Below are 18,533 nucleotides of genomic sequence, written 5' to 3' on the forward strand. Positions count from 1 at the left end.
TCATGAACTCTTGTCACGCCGTACCAATTTTGGTATATCTGAAATTAACGGGACGGCCGCAAGAGCCCAAAGGCCGTTGAATGTAAATCATGCTGTTCATGACATGCGTGTCATGATTTTCATGATATGACCTGTCATTTATGTTCGCGATAAGGCCATGTTATGATACACCAATTTTGGTACACATCCGATTAACGGAACGGCCAGGGAGCCCAAAGGCCGTGGAATGTAAATCATGCTGTTCATGACATGCGTGTCATGATTTTCATGATATGACCTGTCATTTATGTTCGTAATAAGGCCATGTTATGACACACCAATTTGGTATACATCCGATTAACGAAACGGCCAGGAGAGCACAAAGTCGTAGGCGGCTAGATAGATAGATAGATAGATAGATAGATAGATAGATAGATAGATAGATAGATAGATAGATAGATAGATAGATAGATAGATAGATAGATAGATAGATAGATACGCTCAAAGTCGCAGAAGTTCGCTAAGAAATGCTTCGCATTTAAAATCCCAGTTTCACCGCAAGGACGATGCAATGAGTGCGATAGCAACAAATGAAGTAAAGCTGGCAGCTAACTCTTCTAGATCCAGTCTCGCGTAAATCTACAAAATGCTGCTGTAAGAGAACACAGCCACTCCAGGTAGGAAAGGGGATTTCGCACAGTCTCTTCGAGTTGAGAGCGCAGCATGTAGAAGGGTATATGAGCCGTCCGCTGATGCTTGTCGAGATAGCGATTTTGATTTCATTTAAGTTAGGGCTAAATCATTGCACTACTGTTTGAAAAAGAACAAATAATTTTCCTATTCTTTCATTGGCTTAATTATCTATTCGTTTCATTAGTAGTGTCTAACAAGAAAAAAAGAACCCCTCGAAAAATTCCCCTTCGTTCGTTAAGATTACTACGGACACTTGCGTTAGCCCTAAAGTAAAAAGCAACTGCAAAAACGTCTAACTTTGTCATTTAATTACTATGCCTCGCTTGTCTAAGCTTAGTTCGCTTCCTTTACGTTGCTGAATTGTAGGTACCTGAGAAGATCGTAACGACATCATGAGAAGGGAGAAACAAGTTTCCACCACAATACGCGTACAAAAGTTCGAAAGAGCTTTGTTCACCGTAACTTGATCGGGCGTTCTGTTCCTTAGGACGTTTATAAAAGAATAAAGTGAGAATTACAAATGTAGGTTTGAACGATGTGATACGCGTGGAGTGTTTAAACATACACTAAAGAAATCATATAATAAAGAGAAAAAGAAACGGCAGCTCTAGATTACAGTCAAGAACCGAAACCGAAACGAAAGCTCTTTTTGTTTCGGCGGCGACATCCTGTGCGAAGCTGTGGACTAAGTCACGGGCTGAAAAAAAAAATGCTGATCCGTCGCCAGGAATCGAACCGATGACGGCGCGGTCAGCGCGGTTATGCCGGGCTCTGAACTTGAGCGATTAGCTCGCTCGGCCACGGTGGGCGCCTTGTCGCCTGTGGTAAGCAAGGGTTATCAATTTACCACAAACATTTGAACGACCGCGCTTCAAAAAACGTGTTAGGGAACAATGTTATGCCAATTGCGGCAAGTTGAGATTGGCTTCAAACGAAAGCTGAGTGTCAGGACTACATGTGATTTCCTGACCATTAACATAACTTGCTTAGTTTTACGACAGTGACCGTTTTTGTCTCGAAAAACAGGCCACATTTTTCGCCGTTTCCATAGACTCCCATTGTACAATCTTTAACTGCTCTGGGAACAAAATTGAAGCTTACTGCAACGTGATCGCTGCAGTCCTCCCGTGCGTTTAGGTTCCCAGAAGCGCTCTGTAGTCTGCGTTTTTCAACATTCACCCTCTACACTTAATTATTCGGGAAAAACTCGCCAGTTCCATTGAAAACGCGCTAGCTTCGCGCCGGGGCCGCCAGGGGCGCTGGCTGTGATGTGTCCACAAAAGCTGGATATGTGCCTTAGCAGGATATGTGCTGAACTGGGAACAAGAGTAGAGCTGGTGATACCAGGGGGAAGGAGACACGTAGTGGATCTATATCAACAACCATATAGACCACAGGAAGCTGGTAGTCGCCTAGGCCGCAGACTCTGCTCTTTTTTAGGGCAACGAGCAGCGGCCTCGAGCGGTACATGGCTGACAGGCAAACCTACTACGCCGATAATGGCAGCCCTAGGGAAGGCGTTCCTTCAGATGGCAAGGAAACAGCAACCTCCCAGGCTCAAAGTACACCCACAAGACCTAAAGCAGTAAGAGTGCATACGGAACGCAGACGCCGACGTCGCACGAGAGTTACTTCCACAAATATAGGCTTCCTAAACATGCATGGAGCAAGAAAGCCAAGCAAGTGGGAGGAGCTATACGGAGTGCTGGATTCTGAGGCCATAGAGCTCTACACAGTTGCAGAGACGCATCTTCGCGAACTGGAGGAGCCACCGGTTAATCCACTGTGGCAGTGGGCCGGCAACAACCGCGAAGGGGAAGCACGCAAAGGTGGCGGCATAGGATTTCTATGGCGGAGTGGGCAAGTGTGGGAAAAACTAAAATGCCAGTGTAGCGAACACATGTGGATCCGTGGAGCGATCTCGGGGACTCCTACAATCGCGTGTGTACTCTATCTTACGGTCACGAATGGACAACACGACGGCAACGTTCGAGTTATGCAGTGCATCAGTGAGGACATCCAGCGTTGGGGGACGGATAGTGAAGTGCTGATTCTGGGAGACTTCAATGGACACATCCAAGAAATTGATGGCTTCCTAGACTTCAATGGGGACCTCATGCAGCAATGTACAAGGAGGCACAACCTAGAAGTAGCAAACCTTCGGCCAGATTGCGAAGGAGAATTTACATGGTGTGCCAGAAACAGTCGTACCAGTATCGACTATGTGCTTGTCTCATCGCGACTGGCGTGTCAAGTCAAGCATATTAGCATTGATGAGGAGGGAGACTTCAGCATTGGGAGCGACCACAACAGGATCAGGCTAACTATCTGCTCATCCACATGGTGCAAACAAGAGCGAGAACACCGGAAGCCTGGGCAACGATTCCTACCTGAGGCGGCCTATTAAGACATTGCTAAGGAGTTCGACAGCAACCTGCAGACCTCCAAACCTCTTAAGTATGAAGAGTACGTGGAGGAACTGCAGCGCTTAATGCGGCAATACGAAGTTCGCACCAACTCCCGTGGAGGGGTGCGGCGAAAAGTATGGTGGGATGAAGAGGTGCGCAAAGCCTTGGATGAGCGAAAAGCGGCGAACCGCCTGCACAGGAAAGCTGTGAAAACCCTTTCCGCAAGTGATGCTCTCCAAGCATGGCAGGAATACCTAACCTGCAAACAGGCTATGCAAACAATTGTCCAGAGCAAGATCGCCGAGCACAATAGCCGTCAACTCCAGTCTTTCACAGCGGACGGTCGCAACGGGGCCAGGAAGTTTTGGACCTACGTGTCATCTCTAGATGGCAAAGCCAAGGTACCCTCAAATCCGGCACGAGGATACGGGACAACCAGTATCTGACATGGGCAGGCACTTAGCGGATCACATGCGTAAACTGTACGATGTCGGCAGCGGCGAACCGGAGATTGACTCAATCGAATACCACCACATAAATGAATACCGCCTGAGTAATAACGTGAAATGGGAAGTGACCCGTCCAGCTCTAGACCGAGCGATTGCACGTATAGGAGCACACACCGCCCGAGGGCTTGATGGCATACCTGCGGGGCTGATCAAATGCTTCGGGGACGAGGCAAGGCAGAAATTGGCGGACATCTTCTCGGGCATTATGACAGGAAAACCGATACCAGAGGATTGGCTCTGTGGCCGAGTAATCCTGGTGCCGAAGAGAGGAGGGGATGCAGGGCTGTTGCGTGAGTACAGACCGCTCACAGTTACAAGTGTGCTATACCGAACTTTCGCACAAATCTTAAAGACATGGATGAGCGGCTGGGCAGAACACGACGAGAAGTTGACTGAGCTACAGAATGGTTTCCGAAGCAGACGGCGCCTCGAGGACAATGTATTTGTGCTCACACAGGCTATCGAGATAGCACGCAAGGAGAATAGAGGGCTATACACTTGTTTTCTCGACGTCGCCAAGGCCTATGATAGCGTACCGCATGACCCGCTGTTTCACTGTATGACACAAATTGGCATGCCGAAGACATGGGACAGTCTACTGCGCCGACTATACACGAACAATACGGTGGTTGCGTGCTTTGCCGAAGCTCAAGCTGAACCAGTGAAGGTGATGCGAGGTCTCAAACAGGGATGCCCATTGTCGCCGCTGCTGTATATGCTGTATACAGCCAGCCTGGAGAGGATGCTGCTGGAGGATGGAGGTGGATTCTCGCTAGCTCACTCCTATGGCGGAACACCCGTGCCCTGGAGACTGCCGGGCTTGGTATATGCCGATGATATTGTTCTAATGGCTGACAATGTGGGAGACCTGCAGCATCTCGTCTCACTATCGGCAAATCACCTGAGCAAACTCGGATTGCGCTTCAACGCCAAGAAATCAGCGGTGCTGGTGTTCGCAGGCACGGACACATCTGCGGTGGTGTCGCTGCCGGAGGGTGGGCAGATTCCGTGGAGAGATGAGTACAGGTACCTCGGTGTACAACTGAGCACATCGAGCCATGTCCTAGACATCCACGAGGAAAACATCCGTCAGACATCACGCAAAGCGGCGAACGTGTTGCGCAAGCGAAGTCTCTGGGGCTGCAACCGCTTCCTGCTGGTCCGAGAAATGTGGAAGTGTGTGCACGTCCCATGCCTCTCGTTTGCCAATGCTGTGCTGACCTTCCAGTCAGGAACTAGACAGTGGCTGGAGCGAGGGCAGCGAGAGGTTGGTCGACTGGCGTTGGGCTGCCACGGGCGAGTTGCCATAGAGGCCATTCAAGGAGACGTGGGGTGGTCGTCGTATGAGGCTAGAGAAGCCAGGAGCAAGATCGCCTACGAGGGCCGCCTGCGTCTCATGAACGACCGCAGGTGGGCACGGCGCTTGTTCCGCTACACACACTTGACCGGAACGAGGACTGAATGGGCTGCGCGGTTGCACACCCTCCGCCGAAAGTTCGGGTTCTTCGCGAAGCCCGTGACGGCAACCAGGGAGTGCCAATGGGCTCGGGCCGTTCAAGAACAAGTACGGGAAGAAGAAAACGAAAAGTGGCGGAAGGCGATGTGTTCCAAGACAACATTGACGGAGTACCGCAAGCACAAAAGTGTTATAGAAAAGGAACGCATCTACGACACAAATGGGGGTAGCGGCCTTTTGTTTGAAGCGCGGGCTGGGGCACTGCGAACACTTGTGTACCGCCGTCGATTCGACGAAGCTACCGACGACACGAGGGCTTTATGCCGGGTGTGCGAGTAGGAAGAGGAAACCATCCCCCACCTTGTGCTACGCTGTACGTCTTTGTGCCCCCGCCAGCGAGAGGGCACTACTCTGCCCGAGGCACTGGGGTTTGCGCGCACGAGTGACACGGTGCTGCACGCAGGCGATGAAACGGCTGGTGCAGTGAACTATGCAGCAGTTCGCACCACCAAAGCAAGGCTGGTGCGGTGGTGGCGAGCGACGCAGCGGCAGTGAATTAGCCGTACAGACTTATTTAAGGTGCTGTGAGTGTGTGTGTGTGTGTGTGTGTTTTCTTCTTTTTTTTTTTCGCTGGCTAGGGCAAATTAATCTTGCCCGCCCGATACAAAGGGAATAGCCCCAAGTCATCATCATCATCATCATCAGGTGTGTTCTTTTACTTGCACTCACAGTTGTCTTCTTAGCCGTCGAAGCGTTCCGTTCTGTTCACCAGAATTGAAATGCGACCCTGTTGTGCTCGGCGAACGTGTGGCGGCTCAGCTGTGCCGACCATCGCTCTTCGATCGAGTTGCCTCTGCGACGCATCTTTGTGCGGCATGATTCGACGCCACTAATGCATGTGAAGCTCGTGGTGCGAGTACGAATTAACGAAATACTATGTACTGGGAGTCGTCTCGAACGGCGTACTCACCCACGACTAAGCTCATCGCGTAGCCAACGGGAGCTTGGCACCAGATGATGCCGTTGCTGTAAACAGCTTCGGCGGTTCCGTTTATGTACCCTCCTCCAACCCAGGTGGCTGCAAGAAAAAAAGAAATATGACATTCAATGACATTCAGTGAAATCGCTGGTGTAGAGCACTTTCTCTTTCTTATGTTCTTTTTTTAATTTTGAGCACGTGTTGAGTAACCTGATGCAGGTAATGAAAAATGAAAATGTGTTTTGTGATGTTTGATTTAATTCTCCATTGTATCATGATCCGCGCCGAGTGTCCGATCACCGCGATAATTGTGTTTCTGGCGCTTACGTGTCACAACCAAGATTTATACCTAGAATAGCAGGCAGTCAGACTATGCGTTTCGTTCTATGCGTATGAAAAATTGCCGCGGATGGCCACAATTTCTTTATCTCTGACGAAAAAAAAAACTCGCTGACTTTGAAACTTAGAAAAAAAAATATTACTCTGGGACTTCACGTGCTGAAAGCACGATATGATTGTGAGGAGCGCCTTAGCTGGAGACTCCGGAGTAATTTTAACCACCTGGGGTTCTCTAACGTGAACATAAATGTAAGTATGTTGGTGTTTTTACATCCTTCGAAACTATGCGTTTCTGGAAAATAGCGCACACAACAGCTTTACTATTGATCCTAGTGTTCTAATAAACTCAATGTTTAACCTCCGTTTCCCTTTAGATACGTTACCTTGTGTTTGGAGTATCTGCGTCTAGTACCTTTGACGAGGTTACCTAAAAAGGAGCCCGTCTCCTGAATCAAGTGCTCAATTTGCGCTAACACTTTAGACGCAGACCAATCGCATGCTAAAAAAAAAAATTCACAAGTTTCACCTATACTTGAAAGAAAAAAAAAAAAGAAATGAACAAAGAAAGTTTTTTTTCCTCTCTATCTTTACACAAACGGCGGCAAGCGCAAAAATCATTGATGTCTGACAGAGGCTTGTGTTCTTTTAAAAATGTTGGCAATAGCGAACAGCTTAAATGCAGTACAAAATCGAGTGCAACGTTGTCGTCTTACGCTATTATAGCGAATAAAACGGCATTGTCAACTAACCTACTACAGTAGTAAACACTAGAATTGAAATTAATCGCTGTTTTATGACAAGTGAGATGCAGTTCCTGTATTGCATATGCTCAATATAATGATGTCAATACACATTATACACAGAATATTGATGGAATAACCAGCTTTGGTGTTCGCTCCGGTACGCTCCGGTACACTCGTTGTTAGCACCGGTATATCGGAATAGTGCAAGGCCGAGAAACACGGAGTGAGTCTGCAAAACGTCGCCATGCGCAACTCTCACGTGATCACCTTCTGTATGAATACGTCACTATAAGGTAAAGCCTCTGACAATAATAATAACTGCTGGGGTTTTAAGTTTCAAAACCACGATATGATTCGATCCCGTGACCTGCGGTGCCTCCGACAAACGATACCGAAACCGGTTGTAGAGAACGTGTCATATTAAAAATTGCCGGAGCTATATGAGGCTCGGCAGTATTTATTTTTTTTGTACGGTTTTAAAGTTAAACGAATTGAACGAAGTCAGAGTCTTCGTTAAATTATAATAAGTCACAATTTAACGCTGAAAATTAAGAGCAGAACAAAGTATGTCAGCGCACCTTTAACGAGAAAAAATTCGACGAATTCGCAGTCATCATTGCCAAAAATAGCCAAATAAAATAATGCAGCTGCTGGATACTAGAAATGTTAGTTTGAAATTTTCGCTTATATACATTGCAACTGACGCGCAACTGCAGTTCGTGGGAATGTAACGTGCATGCGATTAATTACGTGGCCAGAGCGACCTTGCTGGTACATATTTATGAATGTCGGCGTGGCTTGTAGACCTTGGCCCCTACTCGGAGAAACGACCACCGAGACAGGTTCTAGTCCGCGCGACGACGCACGAAAGCAGCGACCCGCCTGTCACGGCCTTCCTGCTTCCTCCAATCCAACTCATGCAGAAAATTTCGTTGCGACACTGCAATTCAAGCGCGATATATCCATGCGCGTGTGGTAAAGCCACATGCCACGGGACCCTGCAGCATCCGAATTAACGAAAATCGATAAGTACACCTTCTGCTGCACTGAAAGAAAAATTAAGGCAGCTTCGCGCTATACTGTGGTGCCAATCCTGAAGGAAGTGCGGAGCTCGGCGGCCTTCTTTGTTTCTTTTTATTTTTCTCTTTCTTTTTCTCTCTTAGTTTTTCTCTGTTTTTTTTTCCTCCCTTCGTTTCTATTTATTTCTTTCTCGCTATATATCTATTTCTTTCTCTTTCTTGCTTTTTGTACTTTTCTTCCTATTTGTTCCCTTTCTCCCTCCCTCTCTCTCTATACATATATATTTCGCTTGCTTCCTCCTTCTGTTTATGTTTTTTCACTCTCTCTTTCTTTACTATCTCTCTTTCACATTTCTTTCTCTTTCTACAATGGTTCCTCTTTATTTCTCTCTTGCTCATTCTGTCTGTACTATGCGTTACTCTCTCCCGTCCTCCTCACTCTCACATCCCTTTCTCACTCTTCTTTGTTTGTCACCCTCACTTTCTCTCTCTCTCTCTTTCTTTCTCTTTCTATCTATCTTTCTCTTTCTTCCTTTTCTTTCTCTCTCTAGCTTGCTTCTTCTCTATTTCTATCTTTTTCTCTCTCTTTCTTTGATTCTTTCTCTTTCTCTCTTTATTTTTCTGACTTCCTTTCTCTCTATTTCTTTCTTTCTCATTCTTTCTACGCTATGCTTTACTCTCTTCCCTCCTCTTTCCGCTCCTCTTTATCCTCACATCTCTCCTCCTCACCCTCACTTCCCTTTCGCACCCCCTTGCTATACTATACTATACTATACTATACTATACTATACTATACTATACTATACTATACTATACTATACTATACGAGTCTACGCTATGCTCTCCTAGTGTGCCTGGATAGCCGAGTGGTTACGATGCTCGCCTTCGGATTGTGCGAACGCGGGGTTCGAATCCTGCCTTGCCAAGAACTTTTCTGCTTCTTTTTGTTTCTCTCTCTCTCTGTACTGATTCTCTCGCCAATCAGGTTATTGTATGCCGCGCCGGAGAAATCGCCGCACGTCTTCTCGGAGCGAAGCAGAATACGAAGACGACGACGACGATGAAGAAGAGGACGAAGAGAGCGCGTGCCGGTTCATGACGATGCTTATTTCTGTTTCTGACAGACAAATTACGACGAGCTTAAACAGCGCCTCTATTAAAAAATAAAAAAAAAATCAAAGAAGTGCAAATCTCGTATCGGTGCAATATCAAAAGGAACTATTACTGGTGGTACCGCGTAACCCTTTTCCATCAATGTATACAGCCGAACGTCGAGATTAGGTGGACAAAAAACGGTAACTAGTTAACAGAGTACTGTATTAAATGAGCTACATGGACATCTGAGCAGGTGGCTGTCCTCTGTCTCATGCCAGCGACTGTGAGTGCAGCCAGAACGACTTTTTCTCTTAATGGCAGCGAGGCATGAGAATACGGCCCTTAACCGTCTGCCCCTTCTATTTCATCAAAAAATTTCGCAACACTTCTTGCCGATAGACAAGTCACAGGCGCCACTGAAAAGCTTTATTAGGCAGGCGGTGGGGCACAGTATGTGTAGTTTTCTTAAAGTGCGCATACGGGCCAGACGAGCATCATATGTAATGCAAAGGGAGTGTATCAATGTCGGCAATGTTATTCGAAAGACACAAAAAAGTCTATGCTACACTTTATAAAAAAGAACAGGGCCACTGTTTACTATATGTTCTTACACTAGAATTGTTTATATGAGAAGATTTGTGAAGCCGTCCGGAGATTTATGACACACCCTTGCATTACTTCCTTGTTTTATGTGACACGCTTCCAAAAATACTACGTGTCATTTTCTCTTTGCTTTTACTGAGGCTCTTGACATCACGAATGTTGGGCTGACAGGATCGGGATTTGCATGCGTAGAGAGATATGCAGTCATGTATTCTTCTTCAAGTTGCTGGCGTGCTCCCTCATTCAATGAATCAATAACACAGCACTCAGTCTGTCCTACATAGGACTCCTCACAAGACAGGGGGATTTCGTACACCACTCCTATGGCGCACTGCACGTAAGGCTCGGTGTGTTTGACATGGCAGCCAGTCTTGGAGCTGCCCATGATGCCGCGACGCAGCGCTTGTGACGTTTAGATGTTTTACTTCCGTGTGTTTGTGCCAGGGGCGTAGCCAGAAATTTTTTTCGGGGTGGGTTCACCCATACTTCATGTATGTTCGTGCGTGCGTTTGTACGTGTGCACGTATATATACGCAAGCAAAATTGAAAAATTTCGGAGGGGGTTTGAACCCCCCCCACCCCCACCCCCCCTTGGCTACGCCCCTGGTTTGTGCTACGATATGTTTTTGAGAGAGCACGAGCTATAGGCCAAGCAACATGTCATTCCTAATAACAATAACTGTTGGCGTTTTACGTCCTAAAAGCACGATATGATTATGAGAGACGCCGTTATGGAGGGCTCCGGAAATTTTGACCCCCTGCGGTTACAACGGGCACCTAAATCTAAGGGCACGGGTCTAGCATGTTGCCTCTGTGAGAACGCGGTCGCCGCGGCCGGGATTTGATCCCGGTACCTTCGGGTCAGCAATCGAGCATCATAACCACTAGACTACCGCGGTGGGTAACATGCAATGCCTACCGATCCTTAATGAATGTTGTGATCTTAAGTTAGCTGCATTAGAGCCATGCACGGGCCGCGTTTCCGAGCCCGAGCCCAGCCCGGGCCCGCTGACTGCGTCGAAGGCCCGTCCGAGCCCGACGCCAAAGGGCGGCGAGCTCGTCTGGCCCGGCCCGAAGTACAAAAACAAAAAGCCCGGGCCCGGCCCGGTCCGGCCCGACATTCTGAAGGTTTGCTGCGTGACAAATTATTGTTTACCGATAATGTGGCATTTTATTCAACATATCAAAGTGAAACATAAGCAAATGACACACGACAGTCACTATACACGCAGATTACAAGTGTCGTGTAAAACTAACGAGCTGTGCAATGATTCGGGCTTCAGTGAACTGCGGCGTTCCTGCCTCACATACCTCGCGGAAATGAAGTTCTTTCGCTGCTCGGAATTGCAATATTTTTTTCGCAAGCATAGCAAGCTTGGAATTCCGCACAACGTCTTTAGTTTGGGCTTGATTCGGGCTTTGCACCCGGCCCGGCCCGCCCGATAAAAAAAAATGTAGCCCGAGCCGAGCCCGGGCCCGAGATGAGAAGACGTCGGCCTACCCGAGTCCGGCCCGCGGGCCGGGTCGGGCTCGAGCTTTCGGGCTACCCGGAGCCCGTGCACACCTCTAAGCTACATTGCCTCTCGTCGCAAGCTGCTGGCATTACGTCCAGTTTACTGGCGGCGGTGTTCGGCGCGCTCACTCGCCTGTCATGGTGAAGATCCCGACGAAGACGCCTATGTTTCTCCCGGCTAGCATGACCTCGTCAGCGTCGCCGGGATCGTTGCCGGTCTTCTTGCTCTTGCGGCCGGCCCAGATGCCCACCGCTAGGATGATGATGTAGAAGATCACCACGGACACCACGCCCGCAATGTTGATGGCCATGGCGCCTCGCTTGGTCGGCGGACCTCCGCACGTCGATCGTCGCTTTCTCAGGAGTCGGCGGAGCTCGTGCTGCAAAAAAGTGATAAGAAAGATCGAAGGACTAAGTGCACGTCTTCTTACGCTGCGTTTTTCATTCAGGGCCCGCAAGCGACGGTGGATAAGTACTCCACCTAAACGACGCGCCGAAAAGTGAAAGCTGCAAAACTTATACCGCGCTTACAAGACATTTCCTATGCATTTGGTTTACTAAATACTTATTTTTTCCTATTTATACAATCTTATACCATCTGCAGCTGGTATCCTGTCATGTACTTATAATAGCCTGCCTTGTTACTTTACTTTAATTCTATAATTTATTATTTAACCTATAGTATTTAAAAAGATATTATTTCGCTTTTTACTATAATGACTGCCTATTCATTGTGTATTACATTTTGCGGTTCTTTTTATTTTATATTTTATCTTAGTATGTTTATATTGAATAGCTTAATTGGATCGAAGACGAAAGAATAAAAAAAGTGTAGTTGTATCAACGAACATCTATTATACCTGCTTCATGACCCGCAATTCTTTCTGCATTATTTATGGAACCGTTCAGTACAGGTTACACACCAGCGTAGAGCTACGGGCCCTGCTTCTGTGTATTTACATGCCCCATACTGTTATCAAGAAAGGTCTCAACTTAGGCTAAAAAGAAAGGCAACTTGCAAAACATTCCCGTGCAGCTAGGTGTGTTCCCAAATGGGGTCTATGAGGAATGATGATAAACTACTTGAAGTAGCTAGAGGTGAAGAAACGAAAAAACCAGCTTACGGACGCGTACACAAGAAGACGACAGACACTCGCTGGAACTAGCAACAGGTTTAATGAAACCATCACACATAACGTTCCCAGGAAAGCCAAGCGCGCATGCGTCGTACATAAAACACGCGTGATTCACAAAAGGAGAGAATGACATCAGTAACTACGTTTTTCTAAATAATCAATCTCTTTCTTTGATAGTGATAGAGAAGGTACACTAAAGCATTTTTTCGAACCATGTTTCCAGGTTTGATACGCTTCAATCCCTTCACGTTCGTACTGCGTGGTTTCCTTACCAATGACTTGCGTGCCTTTCAGATCAGGAGAACAGCCGCACGACCGGCAATGAGCAGGCAGATTTGCTCCTCCTCCTGACCTGACAGACGCTTCATGTTAACTCTTTTAAGCGGACATTAATGCATCGTCCCGTTTGTCCAATATACACGAAACCACACGAAGATGGTATACGATAAATAACATTTGCGATGCACGAAGTAAAACAAGACTTATGACCGGTACAGAAGGCACTCCTGGGTTTCCGCCTATCAATACTGCCACAGAGACTTGATAGCTTACATGGCGCCGAAAACACAACGCGAACACCATGCCGTGTGGCAACATTTTTCACGTTATGTGGGACCTTGTGAATATCCATAATTTAAACTTTTTTAGCGCGCACAAAAGACAAGGACAAGCAAGAGACACACGAGCGCTAAAAAAGTTTAAATTATGGATCCATACCAACTTGCCCAGTTATCTGTCTTACTGAAATACTTGTGAATATATATATACGGCATGACTTTACTCTCTTACGGTCTTCATTAGCAGTTTTGTTAGCAGTGCTAACTCGTTCTGCTTTATTTACGTGTTTCATACCTGTTTACCTGTTTTTATAAATAAAGGTTTTTATATATAAAGGAGTATGACTCGAACGTGGGTCACTCTAAGAGCACGAAAATTCACGCTAGTGCTCAATATGGAGAACACGGCAAGGTGAACGAAAAGTACCTGAGAACGCTACATTCGGTCCCTCTTTCAAGTGAAAGTATAGAAGAACATGAAGTACACATATTTTACTAGTCGCCATTTTGCGACAACAACAACAAAAAAAAAAACAATGCACTCTGTTTGACCACCGCAGGCAGAATGCATGTGAGCATGCACGAAACCATGTAAGTGCTTTGTGGATGAAACATACTGATCGCAGTATGCAGAAAATCTAAAAAAAAGTGATGGGTCTTCATTAAGCGCTTATCACTAATGAATTCTGTGCAGCCCTTCCATACCTCGATAGTTTGCCTTCGGTAATCTCTCGCTATGATGATGACAGCTATGATGTTGCCTAAGGCAACCTCATAGCTGTCATTTTTATTTTTATCGCGAAGAAAGTGCTCGTTAGCAACAACCTTTGTTCCTTATAGGTTCGTGAAGCGCGGCACCTGCGCGCCATAATACACGCTGCCCATGAAGTGTCTGTTAAGTGGATAACCCATTGCAGCGTCAGTTCTCTGCTTCTCATAATGCTTGCAGGTTAACTGTATTGTAGGCCTTGCGGAGTATTTCGTCTCTTTCTGAAGCCCAGTGTTCACAAGGACGTGATTCGGCGATGTTGTTCCGGCGGGTTGGTTTTCGACATCGAGATTACTTCGATGGCACCGACATTAGAAGCGTACGCGATCAAAACATTTTATCTCGATAAAAATGTTTTGCTCTTTTGCTGGATACGGCATCCCAAGCCACCGTCGCCTCTAACGGATTTCCAGGTACCTGCACGCCCTTCTTTATAGTCTACGCGCAGGGCTGGGCAGTATCGAAGATGTATCTTAGATACTATCTTAGATACTCTTTGGATATCTTGTATTTGTATCGCGATACGTATCGCGATACGTCTCGCAAGACGAGTATCTGTATCTGTATTTCCGATACATTCAATGATGATTCTGCTATAGCAGCACCACCTTACGAAACAATAAACGATGGCTGAACTCCGCTTCTCAAGCTGATAACGCTGGAACTAATCGCCCTGAATAAAACTAACGACAGTGGCATTCTTTTATCTTTCCGCCACAGTCTTACAGCGAGGGCAGACGGATGAGGTCTGCACGTCTCTTTTGGTGGAGCAGAGTCACGTGGCGGCGCTCGCGCGATCTCGACAAAAACAAGAGCGCGAACGTCTGCGCGCAACCGACCTTTGCTTTCTCGATATTTCCTTTCTTTTTACTTGTGTCAGTGCCATGGCACTTCCCCGTGAACAATGTACTTTTCTGTGTACTCCAAGGGCCGTATTCTCAAATGATCGCAAAAGGCGACAATCGCAAAAGTATCGCCTTTGGTGCGCGCTGATTGGCTCTTTAGCAAAACTGAAAAGTGAGGGCACCATCTAGTATTTCCGTCGACGTGACGATGCTCTACGGCGCTCCTGACATGCCTGGAATAAACGAACGCACCTTATCACCGTCGGTTGGTGGTGAAGTGTAGCATTTTGGTGACATATGCGGTAGCTTCTAGTATTCAATCCTCGGTGGATGTGCGCAGCATTTTTTACGCTGAAGCTTTCAGCGAGTATTACCTTGTTGTGTTTTCAGTACTCGTTCTTTGCCAGCGCGTGTTTTTTCGTGATTTGAACGTTCCAGGAACATGAACCGCGCGTTGCTCGCGTGGTTTATCGCGCGCCGGCAGCATGTTGAGATGTTGAGACGATGTCGCTGCGGCGGCACACTACAGCTGAACTCTCTGAGTAAGCCGTGTTAAACTCTCAACGAAAATACATCTCACACGAGGTTGCATTCTTTAAATATTATACTGTGCATTAAATAAATGCGCAAAAAAAAAAACGTTGAACGCACCTTCAACACGTCTTATATTTCAAGTAGCCACAGACAAGCCTGGTCATTGCGTAGAAGCACGTACGCTCGAAAACGCCGCACCCGCGTCACTCTGCGCTCGTACGGTACGCTCACTCCTGTGTTGCGAGACATTCGTAACACCAACGGCCAGTGTAACAATGACGTCACGGGCAAATGTTTCTTTAGTTATTGAACGCATCAGATTCTACGTCACCAAACGCGATACTATCGCCTTTCGCGATCGTTTGAGAATGCGGGCCCAATGCGTGCGGCGTCTTTGGCGCAAATTCTTATGCCGCTATATTGTTGTTATTCAAGTATCTCTTGCGTGGTGATTCTTTACAAAGACTGAAGAATGCAAGAATGGAGCTATTTTGTGTCTCGCGGCTTTTACGCAACAGCGATTTCAAAAAATCTCATGGATGTAAATTTGACTTAAATATAATGAGATTGACTTATATGAAAAAGAGATTCTAACAACCGTCACACCACCGGTGCCGATGCTAGATGCAATAGAACAATAGCTTACGTAAGAGAATATATCTGCATCCTTGTTATTCCTGCTGAATTATTCAAACAGTTCTTTCAAATCATAATTTTATGTTAGCACAAGAGCTACTTTTGCTGTCCCCCGCTTGCATACCATGTATTATCTAGGGCTTCGCTTTAATGTTTTGCCCGTCTGTTCACTGCAGTATACGTCTTTTGTAATGTGCACTAAAATACGTCATCTACTTTATTCCTAATTTTTGACTATCTGCCTCATTCGTACTATTTACATATTTATTTTCCATGTGAGTTTACTCTTATGTCAAGGCGATGTTGAGGACAAAGGTAAAATAATCTGGCGTGCCTAGAATATACAGTAACGAAAATTCTGCTCACGACTTCACAAAATTGCGAAATTAAGATTACATTACATTAATGGGAATAATAAGGAGATATCTCAAAGATGTTGGGAAGGGGATTCTAGAAACATAATACCAAGTACTCCGTCTTTGTCATGAGCGTTTCCATGAGCCATTTTATGCTATTTTCCACAGAAGTTGACTATACTATATCATGCTCATCATGCTTTTAGGGGTGCCACCTGTGTCGTGTTTATACAGGGCGCTGCACGTAGCTAGAACCAAATACTCACAAATAAGTGGTTAACCTCAACTCAATCAAACCCACGACATGGTTTGCCGTCATGTGGCGCTCGTTGGGGTATTTTTATATTGTACTCAATTTATTAATTAACTGAGTTCAGTTTTACAACATTTTTAATGTTCAGTTTAGGGCCAAGTGCACTTCGTTACGCTGCAGAGGGCATTTCAAAGTGACTGACCCAGTTTCTTGCAAGTAGGTGCCGACGCGCTAGCTGGTCGGCAAGTAGAGCAGCGACACCCATTAATTACAAAAGCGGTAAGTAAAAACCCCTGACAGCGGAGCGTATAAAGAGCTGTCATGTTAGTAATAATTGTTGGGGTTTTGCGTGCCAAAACCACGACATGATTATGAAGGACGCCGTAGTGCAGGACTCCGGAAACTTCGACCGCCTGGGCATTTTATCGTGCAACTAAATTTAAGTACATGAGCTCCAAGAGTTTTCGGCCGCATCGGAAATGCGGTTACAGCGGCCGGGATTCGATCCTGCGACCTTCGGGTCAGCAGTCAAGCAGCTGTCATGTTAAGCTGCCAAACAAACCCCAGTGAGTTGTTTCGGAATGAAACTAATGTACTTTGAGCACGAAAGACAGGAATCCTGGGATAAAACATATTTCGTTAAAATTAAACAAAGGTGGCGGCAGTTAAGCAGTTAAGAAATTTTAGAGTATACATTTTTGTACATAAGCGTTTGTTCTTTACTTATGTCGATCTATGATAGGAAATTTGTAAATGTATCGAAGTATTCTTAAGATACAATTGGGAAGTATCGTATCGGATACAATAATTCCGGAGGTATCTTGTATCTGTATCTCAAATACTTCTTGCCGGAGTATCTTGTATCGTATCGCGATACAATTTCAAAGTATCTTTGCCCAGCCCTGTGACTACGAGCGTAGCGATGTGGGCTTGTTGGCGCATAATAGAAAGGCAGTTTCTTAGTGCTGGTGTGGACGAGGACATATAGGAAGAGCGCCCATGTGTCTGTCTTTCTATATGTCCTCGTCTGCACCAGCGCTAATGAAAGTGCCTTTCTTTATAGTGTTCTCTCATTTTTTTGTCTCTAGAGGAATCCGAATAGTCTACGTTGGGGGTATAAAATTATACTATAAAGGACAGACGAAAAACATGAAGTCTTGGGGCGAAGAAAAAAAGCAGGAGAAAAGGAAAACCTTGGTACCGAGTGGACGGTTAAAATGAGTGGAAACGCTCATGCGTATAGGAATAAACTACGAAGTTATACCTAGATCGCCACATTTCCACAAGGGGGCCTCACTGAAAAATCACCTGTTCAAGGGATTGTTCTCCATTTTATGGCGTATTGAGAATCTATCCAAGTTCATCGAGACAAGATTCACCCGAACTGTCCTAGCGGGCCCGCTTTCGACGTTGAAAGAGATGATGTTCGGTTGACATACCATCATCGCAATGTTCCATAATGAGTTCTTCGTTACTTCCGAATAGTCTTGCATAACGTCGCCGCCTTTGTTGTGGTTGCCCTTCATGGTGCGTCTGGCTCATACCCACTAACGAGGAATCAGCCAAGAAATAGCTGGGTCATTCCAATTTAAGTAAGAATAAAAATTTGACGACGCGTCCCTATCGGAAAAACTACCATGGTGGATACTGGAAAAGGTGGTGGATATAGTGGAAATAATGCTGGGTATGCTGGAAATCATGGTGTTATAGTGGACAGTGGTGGGTGGCATGGTGTACGTTAGCTGGGTAAGGTGGAAAGGATGGTGGACGATGGTGGAGAGTAGCAGCAAAATACTGGGTAGGGTAGGAGACAGCGCCCACTATGGCGCGAATGCTGGAAAGCAGCGAGGGAATGGTGGGTGAGGAAAATGATGGTGTACCATGCTGCACCATGCTGGAGAAGCTGCGCCAAACACCGTCATTATACTCGAAAGCAGTGGCAACTATGATGAGTATAATGTGAAATATCATTGCAGTGCAAATGAACAGCATTTTGGGCGAGTAGGTAATGCCTAATGGAGCATTGTAAAACTCAATGGACAGGATCGAACTTTTGTATTTGTAATACACCCCTTGTGAGCATGCCTTTTCTTTATTTCTTATTGACTGAC

At 46.2% G+C, this 18,533-nt stretch overlaps 1 protein-coding gene across 2 annotated transcripts in view; it reads right to left on the reverse strand.

Annotated features, from left to right (window-relative positions):
- The window catches only part of LOC119397669 (high-affinity choline transporter 1), a 98,292-nt gene that overhangs the window by 29,331 nt on the left and 50,428 nt on the right, over positions 1-18,533 (reverse strand). For both annotated transcript variants that reach the window (XM_037665095.2, XM_037665101.2), the window contains exons 2-3: positions 11,470-11,716; positions 6,016-6,123 (exon numbers count right to left, since the gene is read on the reverse strand). In XM_037665095.2, the coding sequence (XP_037521023.1) occupies positions 6,016-6,123; positions 11,470-11,647 (286 nt within the window). In that variant the 5' untranslated portion in view covers positions 11,648-11,716. The remainder of the gene's footprint in view (positions 1-6,015; positions 6,124-11,469; positions 11,717-18,533) is intronic.

The sequence above is a fragment of the Rhipicephalus sanguineus genome, chromosome 1, assembly GCF_013339695.2.
Source record: "Rhipicephalus sanguineus isolate Rsan-2018 chromosome 1, BIME_Rsan_1.4, whole genome shotgun sequence".
Taxonomy (NCBI): domain Eukaryota; kingdom Metazoa; phylum Arthropoda; class Arachnida; order Ixodida; family Ixodidae; genus Rhipicephalus; species Rhipicephalus sanguineus.